This window comes from Scophthalmus maximus, chromosome 1, assembly GCF_022379125.1.
Source record: "Scophthalmus maximus strain ysfricsl-2021 chromosome 1, ASM2237912v1, whole genome shotgun sequence".
NCBI classification, from domain to species: domain Eukaryota; kingdom Metazoa; phylum Chordata; class Actinopteri; order Pleuronectiformes; family Scophthalmidae; genus Scophthalmus; species Scophthalmus maximus.
In genome coordinates this window covers 29434007-29451216 of record NC_061515.1, presented here as the reverse complement: position 1 = coordinate 29451216, position 17210 = coordinate 29434007, and the positions used below count along the sequence as shown (strand labels likewise).

The window sequence follows — 17210 nt, the reverse complement described above, 5'->3', positions numbered from 1 at the left end:
TAGCTTGATGTTTTGTTTAAAATGAATTCAAATGATCAATTATATTATATATATTTTCAATCATATGAATTCATTCCTTGCTTTTTGTGGACATTTGTAGCTTTTGGAAAAAAAAGACCAAAGGGAAAAAGTGCTGCTTTCTTTTCAGTGTTCTTTTGTGGGTAGTGGCGACACCTAGTGGTTGAGCTTGAAACGTCCACATGCTTCAGTAATAAGCAGAGAGTAAAGTTTTGACAATGAGGAGAATCGGTACAGGGCAGCAGCTCCTAAACTCTGTGTTTGTACATTTAATGTATTTTATTTAAGTTTTTCACAGTTTGTTGGCTGCTTTCAAGAAGACAAATGTAGAAAGAAGAAAATAAATTCTTGTCCGACATCAGTTGGAGCCTGGTTCATCTGTTCTCTTTTATGGAGAAACTATTTACCAAGGTCCACTGTCTCGTAGTTCATTTATCTTTTTGCACAGATATTCCACAGTAATACACAAACAAGAACACCACGTTTATGAAATGTACCCTTCAGTGTTTGAGAACATGAAATTGTCTTTTCTCTTTCAGATCCGGTTTGTGTGATGTCATCCTGTGATGAGGCTGAGGAGAAGGTAACACACACACACACACCGTATAAAAACTTAGTTTCCTCTATTATTCATCTCTTGTTATTGAATAGGAGCGATTCAGGGTTAAGGCCAGATGACGCCTATACTATACTATAGCTTCACCCACATTATATCTTCTGTCTGATCCATATGATTCCACAGGAGGGTTAAAATAAAATAAAAACTGGTGTAAATAAAGATGAATTGTAAAAACCACGGTGATGTCGACGCCTCTGATTTCTTTCCCCCACTTTAAATAACTTTTCATTCTCAATATTTTCCATCTTTGATTTAAATCACACACGTTTCTTGAAGTCAGTTGTTTTAGAGACGTTTCCTGTTTGAACTGAGATGCTAAATGTGATGAGATGCTGTTACAGTCAAATAAAATAGAGCCGCAAACCTTTTATTCGAATTAATTCATATGATCATTGTTTTTAAACTCTTCAGTTCATGTGAGGCGAAACACGAACAGGAACTTGTTTTGTTATATTTGTGAGCCAATCCTAGATAGTGAGGGTTATTGTGTTTGCTTAATTCAATCAATACTCCTAACTTTGTGTGACCATAAGTGAATGTCAGTGGAACTATGACTGTTGCCTTGCTGCGATCAGAGTCAGCTGACGGAAGCTCCGCGGGTTGGAAAAAGTGTGTTGGAGACGTGTTTCTTTTCTGTGCCGCGCTCGAGGCGGTTCATTATCAACACGAGGGAAGGAAGCGAATCATTCAACTGATCCACTTTTTTTTTAAACGGGGCTGATTGAGGCCGATCTGGGGAATGAAAACACTTTGTGTCCTCGTTCTTCTTTAGCCCAGTTTGTGGCCCACTTCTGTTTCCACGAGGACAATTGATTTTGGGGGCAATAGTTACTTTTCCATTCGTTTTGTTTTTTGGAAAATGTGCCCAAGTTTCCACTTTGGATTTTCTTCCTCCTTTTTTTTATTGATTCTTCTCGTTCTTCACCATGATTCTCTATCACCTTCGTGTTTTTGTGTGGAATCGCTTCCTTTAGAACTCTGAATGTGTCCCACACCACAACACTATGACCCAGATCACAGTCAGTACTGTTCACGACAGGTTTCCAGGGACACTGGGATCGAATAATCTGATAACCTGTAATCTGATTACTTGTCTATTGAATCTGAATAACTTTTATGTAACATGTTCCCAACATTCTTTTTGTGTTTGTTCATTGATACTAATGTAGGTGACAACACACACACACAAAAAGAGATGACATGTATTATATTTCATTTTCTTAATTTGCCTAAACTGCCCAACGACTGATAACCACAAGCTGTGATGAAGGGGTCACAAGTCAAATTCGATTATTTTATAAACCACAAGCTCCAAAAGTCCCTGATATAAAGGATTCTTGGTTTAAATGATCTCACAGAGCTCAACCTTCCCCTCAACTTATCAAAAACACAATAACTGAAATCCTGATGGACTTGATTTGGATTTAATACAGACAGTCCTTTGTATTAAAGGGAAAAAACAGCTGTCCTCATATGAATATCCTGTGTTTTACAAACAAAATCATCAGAGTGAAATCTCTTGAGAAATGTTTTGAAGTCTGTTCCTGACAGAACCATGTTTTTAAGATCGATCTGTCTCTACACATCCTTTCCACAAAACACTGTTCTCTCTATCTCTCTTTGTAAAAATCCTTGTCTGCGAAATGAACCGAACATTCGTGTTCCAAACAGGTGAACCTGTTTGTGTTTTTGCAGCGTGTTGGCGCCGCCTCCGTCCCGTGCGTAAAGACGCATTAAGAAGTGGCACAGCGGCTGATAAGCCAGACAGGACGCGCGTTTGGTTACAGCATGATGGTGAGAAGGAGAGAGGCGGGACTGAGTGAGCTGCCTCTTTCATTCCATTTCACTCCTCTGAACTTTTCCTCCTCGCTCATTTCGTTTCTGTCCGTGTGTGGTCGCGCTCTCATCAGTTTCCAGTGACTCTCCGACGCGCTCGTGGGGACATGGTCTCTCTCTGCCGGAGAAGGAGGTTGTCTCCCCGGCTTCACCCGAGGACCGTCGGACAGTGAGCGAGCCGGAGGACCGTCCGGTCTGGAGGCTGGATGGACAGCATGTCTCCACAGCAGCGGCAGGAAAGCGGCGTCGGTCGAGGCGCAGGGCAGCAGGAAAACAAGCGGGTATGTAGTTAGAATCCTGCACACGTTTTCATCCAGATATTGTTACGACAAGTATGTTTTTAAATGCAAAGAGATAGTGACTGATGTGTCATTTATTTCAGTTTAATCCTCTTGGATGTGCGTAAATGCGCTTTTACGCACAGACGCTTCACCTTCAGAGTCATTTTCCAAAAAAGAAACTTGCTGGAGAGTTTGACAACATAATTACAGAAAGTCATAAATAACTGGGATATTGTGCAGTGTTGGGAAGTTTGTCACCACAATTCAGTTCATATTTCATCAATAACGCACCGATTGTTGGGGATTAATGTTCACCAATTCAGTAGCAGTTGACCTGAACCAACCAAATTTATTTTAATAACCAATAAAGTTTAGTCAAAGCTTCTGAAAGGGACAGTGACATATTCTTAGGGAAAGAGAAAAATAATCATAATCATAATCATTTTCTTGCATCATTATAGTTGTAAACATTTAAGAAGTGTTAATATACTGTGTGTAAATGCTACATTATTATACTTATTAAAGTTTACTTGTGAGCAACAAGACCACTACTTTAACTTACTTAAAATTAAATGATATGTCTTTGATCAAACTCTGCCCTGCAGGTCAGAAGGTCGGTTTTTAGTTTTGGAGGTATCTGTCCTGTGAACTAGCTGGAAGCTTTTCAAAAAAACATATCCAACTAATTTTAGAACAGCTTAATATAGAAGGTAATTTCAAAGCAAAAAATGCCATAAATTCTGCTTCCAGGAGTGATTCTACTGTAAGAAACAGTCAAGTAATGACTTTCCTCCTAAGCTGCTTTGTGTTGTGCCACAGTCAGTAACGTCCGAGCTGATCCACTTGTTGGTCAACACCAGAAATCTCATATTTTACCATATTGGCTTATTATATTGAAGGGTATTTTTAGGACTGAAAGGAAACGTTGTGGCTGGAGCGTCAGGAATGTTTCACCACTGTGTGACCCGACTAAATCAACCATGTTACATTGTGAAATGTCAGAAATGTGTTGGACTTGCAGATGTTCATGTTCCCCAGAGGATCAATCCTCCGACAGTTAGATTCAATAAACTTCAAAGATCCTCGTGGGGCAACTGGGATAACAGTGGGAATCTCCAGCTGGTTGGATAAAAGTTTTTTTTTAAGTTTTCCATGTGCAGCAAAATTTACTTTAACTGTAGCTGAAGTGTGAGGACGGTTCAGATGCTAATCTCCCTGTCCATTCCTCCGTGTTTAAAGTCTCCTCTTTCCAATCTGCTGCTCTCGTCTCGTTGGAGGCCACAGTCTGTGATGGTTGTGCCGGACATCAGGACGCTTACGTAACGAATGAGGAGAAGTGTAAACATGACGTAAACTCGAGTACAAATATCGTTCGCGAGAAATCAAAAAAAAGAAAGAATTAATCCTTTCCCAGGGAAGAAATGCCTTGTGGGCAAAGAAGAGTATTTTTGGTGAACTTTGTCTTGTCTCTTTCAGAGGATGAAGTCTCAGAGTTACCGGCGTCAGTCTGCTCCGTCTCTGGTCATCACCAAGGCCCTGACCAGGTCCAAGACTCTCTCCAGGTACCAGGTTTAGTTCTGGCTCAGTTTGTGTTCACACTGTTTCTTCTCAGACGCAACATGAGGAGTTAACATGAACTCATTTATTGGACGATTCATCATTTAATAGTGGCTTTGAAGGACTCATAGAGGAGCGATGAAGGCGATGATTATTGTGTTGATGTTGTTAATTTAGCAACTGTCACACCTCGTCCGGTTCTCTTACAGAGAGGTCACACACACCCACACACACACACGCCCCAGCTGGCACAACCCCGACCGAGGTGTTGAATCCCCTCTGATAGATAATCCATGTGTAACCAGACTTAACAGAGGATCAAGCCGCTATTAATAGTATCAGTCGTGGAAACACATGGACGAGGAAAGTGAAGAAGAAATAACCTCGTTAAAAAGCTCCCACACAATTTGCGACGCGAGACTTGATAATGTTTCCCAATTAACTACGATCAGACACAACACCCACTCCGCTCAGACGTTTGTGTCGAGGCTGAATCGCAGTTTCGGTCGCTGGCCTCGTTCTGCCCTCGGCTCCAAATCTAATCGCCTGTGACTCGGCAGAACGTGACACAGTTTAACAGAATGAAGAGAAACACCGGTCACTTTGAAGTGTCATCGATCTCTTATCGAATCCACAAGTCAAATGTGGATCAGGCAAACTCAATGTACAGCCGATGCAGCTCCAGTAAAAGGAGACACATGCCGCCATGTTAAGCAGCAGCGGATGACCAGCTCTTTCTATCCAGACCTGCCTTTAGATCAACTAACAACTATTCATAAGAGGGGAAGGTCGGGACCAATGATTAGCTGCTGCCCAACATTACCGCTCAGTCACGCTGACGCTAAAGTGAGTTACTGTGTTACACAAGGAAGTGGTCAGAGACGTAAGAGGCAACTTTGTGTAACACGTCAGGGATTTGGACGAGGACTGGGGGATGTTAGAATGACAGAGGACAAGTTCCTCTACAAGTCAGGATGACGGGAACATCATCCCATGTTCCCTGAATTGAGCAAAAGTAAAAGTGTGAAAGTAAAATCAAGACTAAATTGGACAACAATTGTCTGTTTGCTGCGAAACAAAGGATCGTGTAGATCTTGTGACGTCGTGACATCGTGGCTCAACTTGAACTGACTGTCTGAAATGTGGTCCCATGTGTGTTCCAGGGAGAGCTTCCTGGTTCCTCCGTGTCCAGAGACGTGCCCATTGGTGCAGAACTTCCTGTCCGGCTCTGACAGGTCCTTCCTTCTCCACGGACATGCTCAGTTGAAGACGGGGATGCAGACTCAGGACAGACACCTCTTCCTGTTCACCGACATCCTGGTTATCGCCAAAGCCAAGTAAGAACAAAGTGTGTGTGTGGAATTTCGATCCTAGTGTGGAGCAGTTTGGGAATTTTCTGGCTTCTCATGACTTCTAGGTCTAAGATTACAATTAGTGTGTGTGTGTTTGTGTGTGTGTGTGTGTGTGTGTGTGCGTGTGTGTGTGTGTGTGTGCGTGCGTGCGTGTGTGCGTGTGTGTGTGCGTGTGTGTGTGTGTGTGTGTGTGTGTGTGTGTGTGCGTGTGTGTGTTTGCGTGCGTGCGTGTGTGTGTGCGTGTGTGTGTGTGTGTGTGTGTGTCTCTCTCTCTCTCTCTCTCTCTCTCTCTCTCTCTCTCTCTCCCAGGTCAGCCAACCACTTCAAGCAGAAGGCCCAGGTGCGTGTGTGTGAGATGTGGACGGCGAGCTGCATGGACGAGGTGTGTGAGGGCAGCACCAAACCTGAGAGGAGCTTCGTCATGGGCTGGCCCACCTGCAACTGTGTCGCCACGTTTAGGTAACACACACACAAACATTAATCCTTCGAGAAGTGTTCAAGTCAACACATCCAGCTTCCTGACCTTCGGAAGAAGATTCCATATTGGATCACACACATTTGTACATTTGAGCAGTTATTCGTCTCTGTAATTCTTCTTTTCCACCAACAGGGAACTGGTTCTTGTAATCTAGTCTAGCGATTGTGTGTTACGTTTGTTTCTTCTGTGTTTCCCTCAGCTCACAGGAACAGAAAGAGAGATGGCTCTCCATCGTCAAAAGGTGAACTCCACCTTCACACATCATAAAGTGTGTGTGTGTGTGTGTGTGTGTGTGTGTGTGTATGTATGTGTGAGAGAGAGACAGAGACAGGAACGTCCTCATCACTCTGTGTTTCCTCTATTCCTTCTCTGCAGTCGGAATAAAGAAGAGAAAGAGAAGGAGGAACCTAAAACCATTCCTCTGAGAGTGTACGGGAAGGGGATCAACACCTTCGCCGTCGTAAGTTTACTCTCTTTACTTCCGAGTCGCCTGCTTGTGTCGTTAGTTCCACCATTATAAACGGTTTATATAATAAAACTCCTTTTTGTCTATAGCCGATGAAGTGATGTAACAGATTCCTGATATCCCTGAACATCTCTCTCTCTCTCTCTCTTTTTCTCTCTTCATTAGACCAAGACGCTCCCCGTCAGCAACTCAGATTCGACCAATGAGGTGATCCGACTGGCTCTGCAGCAGTTTGGCATCATAGTGAGTAATAAAAACAAAATTAATATATGTTAAATATATACATTTGTTAAAAAAACCTGATATATTATGGTGTATATGTGATAGGCTAATCTTGGCCAAGTCATACAACGGTAATGTAAAAAACAAAAATGACAAAACATTCTGTCTCCATTTTCTTTAATGTAAGAATTCGTTCAATTCATATGATCGTAAACTGAAAGTCTTGGTTTGTATTGTTTTTGAGTTAAACTTACAGAGAAAAGATTTGTGTATCATGGACACTGATGCTTAAATATCACTGTTTTCCATATTTGTGAGATATTTTTTAGTTGTATAAGCTTTTAAAGGTTTATTGGTGCAAACTCAAGACGTCAACAGAGGATGATGCGTTCAATGACGCCTCGTACAGCGTGTGAACACACCAGAACGTTTGACGCCGGTTATGAGGGGTCCTGCCCTCCGAGGCCTCGTCTTTCTAACCATCTGTGTCTTTTTGTGGCTGCAGGGAAACGTGAAGGACTATCAGCTGTGGGTCGTCTCCAAGAGGGACAACGCCCCCTATCCTCTCATAGGTCAGTGAACCAGGTCCACAAAGACACTCCAACCGTTCCCTCCCAGATGAGTGTGTGTTGTGATGTAGCAAAGGTTCAATTGTGTGTAAACTGTGTCTCAGGTCACGAGTTTCCGTTCAGCATCCAGATGAGTCACGTGAGACACGCGCCGTCTCAGGCAGGCCGGGACGCCGCGGCGCCACCTGCAGACAGACAGAGGGCCGTGCAGGCGGAGCAGCTGCAGGCGAGCAAGCAGTGCCAGTTCGTCCTGAAGCCTCGACCCGTGGACACGCTGCTGCAGCAGCAGCACGTCCGTGCAGGTGACACCCGCCGGCAGCAGGTGGTTTATTAAAAATGAATTCATCCTCATGCATTCAGGGGACAACCGTGTTGTCTTTTCAGACTTGTCCCAGAAGCCCTTAAAGAGGAGGCGATCCCTCATCACCTGGGCCTTCTGGCGAGGCTCCTCCTCGCACCTGAACGAGCTGTCCCTTGCCGGGGCGTCCCGCGGCTGCCTGTTCGGACAGCCGCTCAGCTGCGTGTGTGTTGAGGACACGCTGCCGAAGCCCGTCATGGTGAGAGGCCACACAGTGAAACATGAAGTGTCTTTGGAGTTGTTCTCCTCGCACAACCTGAAACACCAAGTCAACATTTTAACTTTTATACGCTCATTTCAAGAAAAGCTGTGAAATTCCAGCTCATGGCATTTCATCAGTTGGAATCTCCATCCCTCACTTTCCCCGCCGCTCTGTCACCAGGACATGTTGGCGTTTCTGTACCACGAGGGTTCCTGGACGCGGGGGATATTCCGCCGGCCGGCGGGGGCTCGGGCAGTCCGGGAGCTGCGTGACTCTCTGGACGCCGGACACTTTCAGCTTCCTCTGACGCGGGACCACGTCTTCATCATCGCCGGAGTCTTTAAGGTGAGAGGATGTTTGAGGGTACAGGTTTTGGTTTAGTCACTTTGTGTGTGTGTGTGTGTGTGTGTGTGTGTGTGTGTGTGTGTGTGTGTGTGTGCGGTGTGTGTGTGTGTTTATTTGTTTGTTTGTTTGTTTGTTTGTGTATATGCATCACAGTGTTTGTTGCCTCATTGACCCACATTTGTAAGCACAAAATTAATCTGCTTCAGCAGGACAAGCTGTTCACAGCAGAGGAGCCTCGATGTTGTCCTGATAATCTGGATTATAATCTCTTATTGATAAACAGGGATTGTTTATCTGTGATTGTTCATATTAGTCTCCATCCATTTTAATGGCAGCGAACCAATAATCTTTTACCTCAGAAACAAACTAACTTCCAGCCATTGTGCTTCCAGGACTTCTTGCGTAGCATCCCGGGAAGTTTGCTCTGCTCTGAGCTGCACGGGGAATGGATGGATGTTCTGGAGGAAGAGGAGGAGGAGGAGGAGGAACGGGTGGAGGACATAAAGAGGTAACATCCATCTTATGTTTTAACAACTCGTAGGGAGGGGAGGGGGGTCCCATCAGGATAACCTCACGATCTGTCGTTCCTGCAGGATGATTTGTCGGCTGCCCAAAGGAAACGCGCTGCTGCTGCGCCACCTGCTGGCGCTGCTGCACGGTATGCAGGGCAACGCCCACGAGAACCAAATGACGACTTTCAACTTGTCGGTGTGCATTGCTCCCAGCATGCTTTGGCCTCCCGGAGCGCCGTGTAGCCCCGAGGTGGAGGGAGAGGGCACGAAGAAGGTAAGACGCATTAAAATGTTTTTTGTCCTGTCCATGTCATCTTCAAATCATAACATCACTGCCGCAGGAGAAAAACACAACTGCTCAACTGGAAACACACAAAGATTTTGGGCTGGAATATCACTAATACTCTGAGGAATTTGACCCAGACCTAGTTAGAGTTGGGTGCTCCCACTCTCATGACTTTGACGCAGCAAAACAAATCTGTCTTAAGCATCTCAACGCTCGGGAACAAAGAGGCGCTTGTGAGCATTGTCTGCACCAGAAACAATAGTGAAGCAAACGCCAACTTCTCCTTGTGATCCAGAGAACTTCCTCTGCTACTCTATTTAAAAAAATTGATAAAACATAAGAAAGACATTCCAGGAGTCAACATTAAGCTGCCTACATTTTATTTCTTGGAATAAAATCTGTTTGTTTTTTTAATCGGAGCATTGCGTCACCTTGAAACCACATCCATCTTTTCTCGCAGGAATGTCTCAAATCAGCTTTTTAAACAGTCTTGACTACGTTTTAGTTTCACAAGGCTTCTCTCTCTTGTCTCCTTCTCGTCCGCTGCAGGTTTGCGAGCTGGTGAAGTTCATGATCGAAAGCTGCCAGAGGATCCTGGGTGAGGATCCCGCCTCTCTGTTCGGGGGGCCGCCGCTGAGACTCGACACGGACGAGATGGGATCAGGTACGGAGGCGACGGGAGACAAATGTGTCCGTCAGTGTCTAAACATGTCTCCTGAGTTTTCTTAGAAACATTCCTACCAAGGAGATTTGATATGATTGGTTTGATTGTTTTTTTCAAAAAGCTATGGACGGATTTGCATGAAACATTTTTTAATCACAACTAGGTTCCGACCCTGTCAACAGGTGGTTGAATTTTGGGAAGAAACCAGATCCAGAAAAAAACGGATCTGTGGTTCTTAAAATGTAAAAAATACTTTAATTTCTTACAGGAAGAGAAAATATTATAAAGATAAACAAGGATTAGAACTTCCTGAGAAATTCCTCACAAACCCAATAAGTTGTCAGGACATTCTTCATACAGTATGAACTTCTTAAAAACTGTTTCGTCCCATTCGTGTTCACCCTGATTTCCTCTGGACCATCAGACTGGACGTACCCTCTGACCGACTCGTCCTACGACAGTCTGGAGAACGAGCTGGACAACATCAGCGGCGGGTCGCCCGGTCTCTGCAGCCGACGGCGACTCCGGCCCAAACCGCTTCAGGGCAGCCTGGACTCCGTCCTCACATTAAGCGACTGTGACCAAGACACGGACGCGCTCCACCCCCACGCCGACAGCCCGCTCAGTCTGGGGAGATCCAGAGGCGGGAGACAGGATCCCGACCGGGACGCGGCGGCTGAGGACGCCCCCTCCATCCTCGACTCCCTGTCCCTGGATGGTGGGCACAGACTGAGGCGGCGCTCGGAGCCGGCAATCGCATTCAAGTTCCAGCTCCACGTTTCGGGGAGCGCAGAAGGTCTCACTGGCGAGGATGAGGACGCTGAAGAAGAGCTTACAAAGAAGCCGAGCATCCACACACACTGCAGGGGTCAGAGCCGGAGAGGTGGAGGAGCGTTACAGCTGCCTGGAGGGGGGTCGGGGGCTCTGCGAGCCAGCTCCTCCAGCCTCTCCTCCACCTCTCCTGCACCCACACACTCCTCCCTGGACTCCCTGAGCAGTGAACACACCTCCGCCACCAAGACGCACCCGGCCTCCAGCGGCTCCTCCGGGTCCACCGGCGACGCCGCGCTGACCTCCACTGAACCTCCGGACATGTGGGCTATGCCCAAAGGCTCCCCACCCAGAGAACCACTCAACTGGGGGACCGTGAGAGGCTGCAGGGGCCTCCACCCAAACTCCTGGCTTAAGAAAGACCGGAGACTGTCACTGACCCAACAGGAGAAAGACGAGGACAAGACTGAGGCGAGTAGAATCACTTTATCCACTTTAACTTTTCCATCCAAACGTCTGCAGGAAGCTTTTTTTGTGTAATTACTTTTAATTTAACAGCACTTGCTGCAAGTGATCAGAATGAAAAGTGTTTCTGTTTGAGGGGAAAGGAAGAGAGGGGAGTATCACATGTTTCTCTTCAACGTTCTGTTTGTGCTACGAACAGGGAGGAGCCGCCGACAAGTCGCTCAAACTCGTCCCAGAGAAAGGAAAGGCCGGCCACAGGGGAGGAGGAAAACTAAACTACAGCAGAACCTGCAGAGCCACAAACGACGATGTTAAACCGGCCTCTTCCAGCCCCCCGTGTCACCACCGCTCCACAGGAAGCCTCCTGTTCCCCAAATCTCCCATGTTCCACTGCTCAGACTCCCCCCACAGCAACCAGAGGCGTGAGGCCAGCGAGCCGAAGCAGCCGTCCGTACTTTACAAGCAGCGAACGCCGTCTCTGTCCCTGTTCAGGCGACACAAGTCCCAGTCCGTTGAGGAGGAGAGTGACCCCCGGCTCTGTCTGCGCCGGGGGTCAGAGCCCGTCGGGCAGGTGGCGGAGCGGGCCTCCACCTTGGGCCGGGCGAGGCTGCCCAGCGACCCGGGACTCAAGGTGACGGAGGTGGACCCACAGGGCGACACGCCGGCCCGTTTCTGCCTCTCCCCCTGCGCCACCAAAGCGGTACGGGACTACTTCTCGTCGCACCGGCGCAGCAACCCCCAGAGCGGCCAGCATGTGGCGCTCGCCCTGGTGGAGAGCCGCAGGGAATGGCTGAGGAGGTGCAGCGACCCCGAGGCCGAGCCCGACTTCGAGCAGCTTCTCTTCGCCGAAGAATCCTACGTCTGACTACACGAGTAACCTGGAGGAGCGTAAGTTCGATTAAATGTGACGACATTTTTCTCACCTTTGACCCTTCTTGGTTTCGATGCGATCCAGAGTTAACAGAAGTTAAACCCGGCTCCCGAGAGACGACCACTTCACAAACCTTTCAGGCCTCAAGGGTAAAATGGTTTACTGTACCGGAGTCTCTGCCTGTTTGTTCTTGCGAGGCAAACAGGCACGTTTTGAATCTTTCACTGTCATAGTCTTATTCCTCAAGATTCACACGAGCAGAGAGAATCTGTATCAGGCCAAAGTTAAAACCACCTGGTGTTGCCTTCTTTGAATTCACGAACAAAGTAGAATTTCTCTGATCTGAAAAAAAAAAGGTTCATTTCTTCCCTCTGGAGCAACATACAGTTTCTCCTACAAAGAAGCTTCATACACATTATATTTTAATCTTTAAAGTTTGTCTGTTAAACATCATAGGCTATTGCTCAGAGCTTTGGGCTTTCAAACGTTGGCAGTGGATTAAAATGTTGATATGAACATAAGTATGAGTGTTAGGGCCGCTTGAAGGAGAGAAAAATGGAGATCTCCAGAATAAGTCGTAATATATATTATGATGATTAAGTAGAGTTTTACGCTTAAGTTGTAATACTGAGTATAAAGTTCACATTTCAAGGATAAAGTGGTAATTTTAGGCTACTTGTCATTCGAGAGGCGGACAATCAGAAGAGCTGTTGTTACTTTTTAATTTCTCTGACTATTACGACTTACAAGTCGTACTATGAGAATTAATGTTATGACTTCCTCCTGATGTTATTAATTTATTCTTGTAATATTCCAACTCTGAATTTTTTTCCTCTTCAACACATGGTCCTAACACTCTGCCGTAATTAAGAGATTAAGTCTTTTTTTTTAACTTTAACTTGTAGCGTAAATGCAGCTGGCGCAGACAGAACTGCACTTTGATTTATTTATTTTTGGTCTGTGAATATTCACAGTGGTCATGTCATAACGACAGAGGATCTACACTGTACATCCATACGTTTTCAAATTCACACAAGCAGATTAGGATCAAGTTTGCTTTGTATAGAAAATCTTAATAAAAACCTGCTTTAGTTGAAGTCTACTGATGTTTGTTCGATGATGTTTGCTCAGCATGATCACAAGCTTTTTTTTCTCTACCTGTTGCCAACTATTTTTTTTTCCAGTTACATGTTCAAGCCTGTATTGATTAGAATTAATCCAAACCGTCTCGTCCCAGTAAAACAAGGGTTTTTATTTCTTAAAATCAGGATTGTTGCTTTCATCTTGTCAAAGCCTCTTTGCTCTTTGTTCTGAGTATTACGTAAACTCTGCTTTCGCAAATAAAATGACCTGTTGAGTGAAAACCTGAGGAAATGGTTTGTGATGTCGGCAAAGGAGGAAAACAGGAAGTGAATATTTTCAAACAGGTACAAACGGACAGATAAACACTCCTTTTAGAAAGGTGATTTATTACATTATTTTTCACTGTATACGTAGATGTGTGAGTTCTAGCTATGTACAATCATATGGTGAAATTACACGGGATACATGATAGATTCTATCAAACCAACAGTGGAATATATACGTTGTAAAATAAAACGTGTCGTCGGGGTGGAGGGTCTTTGAGGCGTCCAGAGCTGGTTTCCTTTCAGTCGGCTTGTTTTCGGTGGGTACGACGGAATTCAGCGGACACAACAACACCGTCTACCCCCACGCTCCGCGGCGGCAGGTTAAACGGACTCGTCTTTGCTCTGTCGGATGTCTGCTACGCTCTCTGGGACCCGAGCCACCACGCCCTCCAGAGACTTGGTCAGACAGATCTGGCAGCCCAGACGAGATCTGAAATACGAGGAGCAAATGTCACGTACGGAGAAGGGCTACGTGGTCTTGCATCAGTCTGAGTGTCTGCAACACTTTGTTTTCACACCAAACGCAAAGTGAGTTTGGCCACAGGATCGTTTGTTCTTATTTGCTTTATTACCATGAATTAACATCAGAGTCTTTACTTTTCATTGAATTTATAATTTAATTCAAATGAAGCTGTAATATTTATGAGTCTATGTATTTATTTAGCACTTTGAGATTGCTTTTAGCAATGAAAAGTGCTCTATAAATGAAATTTATTATTATTATTATTTAGTGTGATAAACTCTCCCTGTTTATTAGAAGCTCCTGTTTTAAAAACCAGACACATGAAAAGTCTGGATTCTTCTCATCTATGAAAAATGTCTAGTGATCTTTATCGTTTGTCGCGTTACTCGTTTGTACCCGTCAGGATGCTATGTTTGCGTTTCCTTACGTGTCCGTCAGGCCGTACGCTAAGTCGAGCATGTCCAGCTCCTCGTCCGTGACCGGTCCCAGGTCCTTGTAGACGTCCTCGTCAAAGATTAGATGGCATGTGGAGCACGCCAGCGTTCCCTCACACGCTCCTACAACACACACACACAAACACACGGAATGTTAGTCATGTCTCGTCATGCAAAACAAAAGTTTTAACCCCAAATACCCAAAAGAGTTTGTCAACATCAGATTTTCAAGCTTCCAAATCTCAGTTAACAACATGAAAATGTTTGAGTGTAAGTGTGTAAGTGTGTACGTGTGTGTGTGTGTGGGGGGGGGGGTGCCTGGGGTGTGTGGGGTGTGTAATTACATACCAAAGCCGTCAAAGTCAAGGTCTTCATTTATGACGACGTCCAGCAGCGAGTCTCCGGGCGAACCCTTCACCGTGATCTTCTCCCCGTCTCTGTTGACGAAGTGGATCGTCACCTTGTTCTCCGACCTGAGAGACACAGACGAGAGAGAGAGAGAGAGAACTGTTTATTTAAAGTATATTTACATTCTCCATTTTTTTTTATACCAAATTTGATTCACATTTTAAACCTAGACAAAATAAAGAGGATTACTGACAGATACTTGTTAAATTGAGATATTTGCAGTAACAGAAATACAGCGTTACATATGTCCAGCAAAGCTCGCTGCTCTCTAGTGGTCAGAGATCAAAATATAACTCGAAGGCCTAACAAGTATCGTAAACATGCATAACAGTTATTCTCAATTATGAAAAGTTTTGCTGCTTTCCCTTGGTGTATGTACTTTCAATATTTACAAAGTCAGTATTTGCTGCGCCCCAGACACCAAACAAAACATTGCAAGGAACAGATCAACGTTTCCATAAAAAATGTGACTAAATGACAGTTTTTTGACGAGGATGAAACTACTAACTAAGACAAAAATATGATTTCCTCACTACAATTTCTCTGAACATTGTTTTGTTTTTTCAGCAGGTAAATGAGATTTGAAAGCAGCACAACACTTGGAACAAAGCACTCATCAAATCAAATGATTGATTCAATCACTCAAATGACTTTGATTCAATTATTTGAACCGGTGTCATTGATTATTACATGTTAGTATCAAATGATCCATTATTACCAAACTGCCTTTGCTGGTTTAGTGTTGAGGAGATCTTTTGGCTTAGGATGGAATATAATATTCATACCAATGTTTTCATTAGTGTATAATCAATCGTGCCTTCAAACGAGCCACTTATTTTTATTTCTTTGTGGATGAAAACTGCAGCCAGATACAGTTCTGATTTTCAACAATTCTTTTGATGTTATTATTAGTAATAACTAGATAATAAAGACTAAACTTTGCTGCAGCCCAGGCTGAATTCCAGAGGTGTACATCTACACTGAGTTATAATACTGTTGCTGGACTTTGCAATGCAAGCACACAAAACAATCTGCGGCACAGGAAAATTATAATCCAAGACTGTGTAATTAATCACACAATCCATGTCACTGTAGTAGTACACACTATTCCTGTTCAGTGACCCCTGACACCCTCAGCCGTTCCCAGAACTCCCTGGCCGTGCACGTTGAACTCACTGAACCCCTCCGGAAACACAAGATCAGTGGAAGCCCTGTGTAATCTGCTTTACTTCAACAACAAAAACCGATGTAAATACTGCTTTAAGTGGATTTTTGTCAATGGGAGTTATGGGAGGGTCAGGGCCAGTTGTCAGCATGTGGAGGGCGGGACGGTGTTAGACGGTTGGAGGCCCGGCCTGGAAAAATAAAACCTTCAACCTGAGCTGCGAGTCAACAGGCAGTTACGCAAGTCCAGGGGCTGTGTGGCCCTGGGAGCTTCAGGGGCCTTGGTCCCGAGCCTTGGACCTGGAGAGGAAGATGAATCGGTCGGGGCCTCAGGGATGTAAGGTTCCACCCCCACCCACCACCCCCCTCTCAAGGATTGAACAACTTAATACAAAAAAAGCCAGAACTCTACGTACCAATACTCCTGTCATAGATGTGAGTGTACAATATATCCTCATATATATTACATTACGGCCCAAACTTAATTCATAAATGTGAGACTTTTTAACAGTGGAACATTAGAACAACCAGAGCAGCAGCTGTTGGTTTGACAGAATAAACTGTGAGGAGGAACAAACATTTATAGACGATATTGAGATATGAATATGACATGAAAGTAAAGTTAAGAAGAGAGGAAAGGAAGAAGAGAGAAAAAAAGGATCTTCACTCGTGTTCTACCTGGAGGGAAGTGGGAATAAAGGTCACGTTAAAAAAAACACATTGTTCCTCCCTGATGAAGTGACCGACCTCACGGGCTGCGAGCCGCCGGTGAAGTTCCTCCTCCCCGCCAGCCAGGCTCCGCGAGCCGCCGCCGACCTCCGCGAGTAGTCCCGTACCGCGACGTGAGCCACCCTCCGTACCGCCGCCACCAAAGACATGTCCAGGACCGACGCCGGAAGAGAGAGACCGTGAACCGAGAGGAATCGAACCCGATCAGCTGGACGCGGAGCAGGACAGACTCGAGCTGGCGGAGAACGGGCTTCCTCGTCTTCTTCTTCTTCTGGGGTCGTTTGGCGGTTGGCGAACAACGAGTGGCGCATTACCGCCACCAACTGGTGAAGGAGTGTGGCTCAGCATCGCTATTATTTACTCGTTTCAGCGACGTCACGCTCGTCACGGCCACGCTCGTCATGTTACGTTTGACGTATGTTGTTTGCGACCCCGAATCATTTAGCTCGTCTGTGGTTGTTGTTGTTTTTTGACAGGCGACAAAAAAAGAAACACAGATGTCACGACCTGCACGTTAACGTGATCATTGAAAACGAATGCGAGAACATTCCTGGCGTGGAAAACAATTTATGAGTGGGCAAAGTAGAACTACTTCCTATTAAGACTTAAAAAAATAAAATAATAAAAAAGCCACCAGTAATGTGGCAACTTTACTCAAGACACTCCGTGCGGAGTTTAAAATAGGCCAATGGTATGTTTTGAAATTTGTGTAAACCGATTCGCTAAACAAA

General features: G+C 45.1%; 2 protein-coding genes across 2 annotated transcripts; one reads left to right on the top strand and one right to left on the bottom strand.

The window, feature by feature from the left end:
• Positions 1-102: 102 nt before the first annotated feature.
• Positions 103-13648, top strand: LOC118309260 (rho GTPase-activating protein 20-like). Its single transcript, XM_047331990.1, has 18 exons — positions 103-601; positions 2333-2431; positions 2548-2754; positions 4231-4316; positions 5475-5648; positions 5973-6122; positions 6341-6382; positions 6517-6601; positions 6773-6850; positions 7335-7401; positions 7503-7700; positions 7783-7955; positions 8139-8303; positions 8696-8811; positions 8897-9089; positions 9651-9765; positions 10190-11007; positions 11201-13648. The coding sequence occupies exons 3-18, from the start codon at positions 2680-2682 to the stop codon at positions 11864-11866; spliced, it is 3201 nt and encodes a 1066-aa protein (XP_047187946.1). The 5' UTR covers positions 103-601; positions 2333-2431; positions 2548-2679; the 3' UTR covers positions 11867-13648.
• On the bottom strand, positions 13325-16938 carry LOC118309680 (adrenodoxin). Its single transcript, XM_035632076.2, has 4 exons — positions 16498-16938; positions 14527-14651; positions 14172-14301; positions 13325-13711 (listed from the first exon to the last, which is right to left on the bottom strand). The coding sequence occupies exons 1-4, from the start codon at positions 16788-16790 to the stop codon at positions 13603-13605; spliced, it is 657 nt and encodes a 218-aa protein (XP_035487969.1). The 5' UTR covers positions 16791-16938; the 3' UTR covers positions 13325-13602.
• Between the last annotated feature and the right edge of the window lie 272 nt (positions 16939-17210).

Bases quoted from the DNA above. Each gene is read 5' to 3' on its own strand.
- LOC118309260 (XM_047331990.1), top strand. From the start codon at position 2,680: ATGGACAGCATGTCTCCACAGCAGCGGCAGGAAAGCGGCGTCGGTCGA. The intron at 6,123-6,340 runs GTAACACACACA...TGTTTCCCTCAG, and splicing joins AACTGTGTCGCCACGTTTAG to CTCACAGGAACAGAAAGAGA. The intron at 7,402-7,502 runs GTCAGTGAACCA...ACTGTGTCTCAG, and splicing joins CGCCCCCTATCCTCTCATAG to GTCACGAGTTTCCGTTCAGC.
- LOC118309680 (XM_035632076.2), bottom strand. From the start codon at position 16,790: ATGCGCCACTCGTTGTTCGCCAACCGCCAAACGACCCCAGAAGAAGAA. The intron at 14,302-14,526 runs GTATGTAATTAC...TGTGTGTTGTAG, and splicing joins CCTTGACTTTGACGGCTTTG to GAGCGTGTGAGGGAACGCTG. The intron at 13,712-14,171 runs GTAAGGAAACGC...CTCGTATTTCAG, and splicing joins GCGTACGGCCTGACGGACAC to ATCTCGTCTGGGCTGCCAGA.